This window comes from Microtus ochrogaster, unplaced genomic scaffold (assembly GCF_000317375.1).
Source record: "Microtus ochrogaster isolate Prairie Vole_2 unplaced genomic scaffold, MicOch1.0 UNK44, whole genome shotgun sequence".
NCBI classification, from domain to species: Eukaryota; Metazoa; Chordata; class Mammalia; order Rodentia; family Cricetidae; genus Microtus; species Microtus ochrogaster.
Window position 1 is genome coordinate 2,200,388 of NW_004949142.1, and position 4,958 is coordinate 2,205,345.

Sequence of the window (4,958 nt, forward strand, 5' to 3'; positions counted from 1 at the left end):
CATGCCTGTGGAAGCCAGAAGTCAGGCTTGAGTGTGTAAGAGCGTAGTGACGTCTGTGCACATGCCCGTGGAAGCCAGAAGTCAGGCTTGGGTGTCATCCTTCAAGTGTCCATCATCTTTTGTTTTTGTTTATTTGTTTGCTTGTTTTTTTGAGACAAGTTTCTCACTGTCTGAACCTGAGGCTCACAGGTTCAGCCAGACTGGCTGGTCACAGGCCCCAGGGAACCTCCCCTTGCCACCTCCTGGGTGCTGAGATGACAAGCGGTGTCCCCACACCCGCTTTTTCTGTGGGTTCTGGGATCAGACTCAGGTCCCCATGCTTATGCAACAGAGCCAGCTAGCTCCCAGACTGGTTTGGTTTTGGTTTTGGTTTTTCAAGACAGGGTTTCTCTGTGTAACAGCCCTGGCTGTCCTTGAACTAGCTCTGTAGACCAGGTGGGCCTCGAACTCACAAAGATTCACCTGGTTCTGCCCCCCCCACCCCCCCGTGCTGGGATTAAAGGCTTGCACCACCACTGCCTGGCCCCAGACCAGCATTTTATCTTCTGAGAAAGAGTCCCATTCTGAAGATAAGACTGATCAGGAACTCACTATTTAGTCCAGGACAGCCTTGAACTCTTGATATTTCTGCCTTAGCCTCCCAAGTATTGGCATATAGGCAAGAGCCCCCACACAGGTATATATAATGTATATGCGTGTATACATATGTATTTATACACATATACACTCATTTTACACACACACACATGTGAAGGAATCAGAGGGCAGCCCATAGGAGTCAGCTGTCTTCTTCTACCACGTGAGATCCAGGAGTTAAACAGAGGTTGTCAGGTTTGGTGGCAAGCCCTTTTAACCAACTAAGCCATCTTGACAGCCCTGAACAGAATTTGGTTTAGTTTGTTTCCGTTTCGTTTTTCTTTGAGACAGTTTCTCTGTGTAGTCCTAGAATTTGCACTGTAGACCAGGCTGGCCTCCAACTCAGAAGATCTTGCCTCTGCCTCCCAAGTGCTGGGATTAAAGGTGTGTGCCACCATGCCTAGCTTTATTTTGTTGATGTAATTTATAGCAGACATATAGGGCACCGCACCCCACAGCCGCTCTTTCTCACCTGTCTGTGAATCTCTTCTCCAGGGCTTTGAGAGGCTCATCTGCACCCAGAAGAAGGAGAATGAGACCAGGGTGACATTGTGCGAGCTGGGGAACCCCATGAAGAAGGACACCCGGGTAAGGCCTCCATGATGTGGGCCGGGGAACAACCAGGTGGGGGGGGGGGTCTCAGGTGGGAGTCAGGAGGTCTTCCAACTCTAGCTGCATCCTAGGTTGGGTAGGATCCTAGGGGGTAAAAATGGTGGCTCTGGAGGACTGGGCCCAGAGTGGACACTGGGGTAGTGAGTTCACTTCTTCCCTCTTCCAGATAAAAATCACAATGTTGGTGAGTGTGGAGAATCTGGAAGAAGCCGGAGAGTATGTGTCCTTCCAGCTTCAGATCAGGAGGTACCGCGCTGGGCGGCGTGGCTGTCTACCCCCCTTCCTCCATTAGCCCCTCACGCAGAAAGCCTTCCACACAGAAAGGCCTTCCAGGGTGCCCTGTTCCCTTGCTCCCTCGGTGGGTGACTTGTTTCTGAATCTTAGGGTCCTAGAGGACTTTGTTTCTCAGGTCTAACTTCAATACGGTATGCTGTTGAGGGCGGGATTAACTCCCCCTGAGCTGTCTAAAATTCTGGGTCCACTCCAAAGGGCTGGTGTCCCTCATTTTCTTCTTCTTACCTTCTCCCCTCCAGCAAGAACAGCCAGAATCCAAACAGTGATGTTCTGCTGTTGCCTGTGGCAGTCCAAGCTGAGGCTGCAGTGGAGCTTCGAGGGTGAGAGATGATATGTGGGAAGGGGAAATGGCAGGGGGGCCTCTATTGTTCTGAGGAGGAGGAGGAGGAGGAGGAGGAGGAGGAGGAGGAGGAGGAGGAGGAGGAGGAGGAGGAGGAGGAGGAGTGTAGCCAGCGTGATTAACATGTAGAAGACCCTGGTCCCAATCCCAGAATCTCATGAAGCAAAAGGGTAAAGTTTGAGGGGTCCTGGACGATTCACCACACTTTGGGGGCTTGGTCACTTGCAGGAATTCCTTCCCTGCCTCCCTGGTGGTGGCCCCAGAAGAAGGTGACAGGGAGCAGGATGGCTTGGACAGCTGGGTCCCCAGGGTGGAACACACCTATGAGGTAGGGAGGAGCCTCTGGGTAAGACGGGGCTGGGGGAGGTTCTGGGATCTGCAGGCTGGCCGCTGAGTCACCAGCATCCGCTGTCCCACCTCCCCACCCCCAGCTCCACAACAATGGCCCTGGCGCTGTGAACGGCCTCCGACTGGTCATCCACTTTCCCAGCCAGTCCCAGCCCTCAGACTTGCTCAACATCCTGGATGTGCAGCCCCAGGGGGGTCTCCTCTGCCTCTCACAGCCGACCTCCAAGCCTCTCAAGGTGAGGCGAGGGCGGAGGAAGGAGCCGTGAGGGACAGACGGCAGACCAACAGCCAGAGCAGGGTGTGGGTGCAGACCCTGGAAGCGAATTCACTGCGCCCTTGTCCTCCCCAGCTGGACTGGAGACGACCCACTCCGAGCTCTTCCCTCCTTCGCCAGGGCCATCACCAGCGTGAGCGCAGACAGGCGTTCCTGCAGGGACCCAAGCAGCCAGAGCATCAGGAATCAGTTCTGATGGTGAGAAGGCTCAGGGGGCTCCAGCTGGGGTCCTCAGGAGCCAGAGGAGATGGGAGGCAGGGAGAGTGGGTGGGTGTGATTCTTGACTGCCAAAGCAAGCCGGGCCTGGTGGCGCATGCCTTTAATCTGCATGCCTTTAATCCCAGCACTCGGGAGGCAGAGGCAGGAGGATATCTTCGAGTTCGAGGCCAGACTGGTTTACAGAGAGAGTTCCAGGATAGACAGACTAAGAGAGAGAGAGAGAGAGAGAGAGAGAGAGAGAGAGAGAGAGAGAGAGAGAGAGAAAGAGAGAGAGAGAGAGACCAAAACAATATCACAAAAAACCAGTACTGCAGGCTATGTGTGATCCCTGGCTACGAGCCTCGTCCCAGTATCCCTGGGAATGTTGAGCAAACAGAATGTAGAGAAACCAAGTGAAGCTCGGCCAGAGACCGGCGTTTCCTGACCCTCGTGGCTCTCTGTGTTGGGTTGATTGAGATTGATGGGGGATGACTGAGAGGAGGTCCTGGGGACTTACGACCTGTCCCCCTCAGAGTTGCAACGACTCAGCGCCCTGTACTGTGGTGGAGTGTGAGCTGCAGGAGATGCTGCGGGGGCAGCGAGCCATGGTCACGGTGCGGGCTATGCTGGGACTGCCCAGCCTCCGCAAGGTGGGGCTGGACGCGGGGGGCGGGGCCTGTGGGGGCGGGGCCGGAGTTTGCTCTGGGCTTCAGCAGGTTCACACTGGTCTTTTACCTTGGGGCGGGGAGGGGCAACTGTGAGTCCCAGGGTGGATTGCGGCGACCTCCAGGCCTCTAGTGGCCGCGGCAAGCGACTGTCACCTCCGCCCCCTACAGAGGCCGCAGGAGCAGTTTGTGCTGCAGTCGCACGCCTGGTTCAACGTTTCCTCCCTACCCTACTCTGTGCCGGCGATCAGCTTGCCCAGCGGACAAGCTCTGGTGAGCGACCCTAGATCTCCGGCTGTCAGCGCCCAGCCAGCGTGGGGCGGGGCCTCTTTAGGGATGAGGGGCGGGGCCTCCATGGATTGAAGGCCGAAGTCTGTCTGAGGTTGAGGGGCGGGCTCTCAGTAGGACTGAAGTTTGGTTACTAGGAGACAGCTTGGTTGGGCATAGTCCTCCCTGGTCACAGGCCCCTTGAAGTAACGTCCAGTTTGGCCTCAGGTGCAGACACAGCTGCTTCGGGCCTTGGAGGAGAGGGCCATTCCTCTCTGGTGGGTGCTGGTGGGAGTCCTGGGCGGTCTGCTGCTGCTCACCCTGCTGGTTTTGGCCATGTGGAAGGTGAGACTGAAAGGGGGGCACAGAGTTCCCAGGGGATCACAAGCTAGGAGACCAGAGATACGATACAGGACCTGTCTCACCTACATAGCCACTATTAGAATGTCATTTTTCTGAGGACTTCTGCTGGGCCAATCCCTCTCATCCCTACTAGCTGGATGCCTGAAATCCTCAGGTCTTCGGACTCCTCCCCCACTGTCAGGAAGTCAGAGGAAACTGAGACCCGCTGGCTGAGAACTTCCTGACGGTGATGGGCAGGGCTCACCTCCTCTGTGTCAGAGATAAAAACACCATGACCAAAAGAAACTTGGGGAGGAAAGGGTTTATTTCATCGTACATTTTACAGTCAACAGAGAAGCAAGCCGAGCGGTGGTGGCGCACGCCTTTAATCCCAGCACTCGGGAGGCAGAGGCAGGCAGATTTCTGTGAGTTCGAGGCCAGCCTGGTCTACAAGAGCTAGTTCCAGGACAGGCACCAAAGCTACAGAGAAACCTTGTCTCAAAAACAAAACAAAACAGTCAACAGAGAAGCGAGGCAGGAACTGAAGTTGAGGCCTTGAAGGACAGCGGCTTACACCCCTACTTCCTTGCCTGCCGGTCTTGGCCCAGCTGCCCAGGGATGGCACCACCCACAGCTGGCTGGGCTTCTTACATCAGTTAGCCATGAAGACAATGTCTCACAGAGGCTGTAAGGATGAGCAGGCTAACAGAAAAACACTGGCTGCTCTTCTGGAGGAGCAGTGTCCCTTTCCAGCACCCTCATGTGGCTACAACCCTGCCTAACTCCAGTTCCAGGGGCTCTGACAGCTTCTTCGTGTTTCTTTAGTGCCAGGCATGCAGGTGGTACAGGACACACATGCAGGCAAAATCAAAATGTCCTCACATGTAAAATAAAAATAATTAATTTTGCCGGGCGGTGGTGGCGCACGCCTTTAATCCCAGCACTCGGGAGGCAGAGGCAGGCGGATCTCTGTGAGTTCGAG

The 4,958-nt window shown here is 55.3% G+C and overlaps 1 protein-coding gene across 1 annotated transcript in view; it reads left to right on the top strand.

The window, feature by feature from the left end:
- Itga2b (integrin subunit alpha 2b) overlaps window positions 1-4,958 on the top strand; it is a 17,748-nt gene that overhangs the window by 11,338 nt on the left and 1,452 nt on the right. The window contains exons 21-29 of the mRNA XM_005369104.3: window positions 1,132-1,224; window positions 1,415-1,494; window positions 1,782-1,862; window positions 2,111-2,210; window positions 2,314-2,466; window positions 2,580-2,702; window positions 3,236-3,352; window positions 3,539-3,640; window positions 3,863-3,979. Coding sequence (XP_005369161.1) covers window positions 1,132-1,224; window positions 1,415-1,494; window positions 1,782-1,862; window positions 2,111-2,210; window positions 2,314-2,466; window positions 2,580-2,702; window positions 3,236-3,352; window positions 3,539-3,640; window positions 3,863-3,979 — 966 coding nt within the window. The remainder of the gene's footprint in view (window positions 1-1,131; window positions 1,225-1,414; window positions 1,495-1,781; window positions 1,863-2,110; window positions 2,211-2,313; window positions 2,467-2,579; window positions 2,703-3,235; window positions 3,353-3,538; window positions 3,641-3,862; window positions 3,980-4,958) is intronic.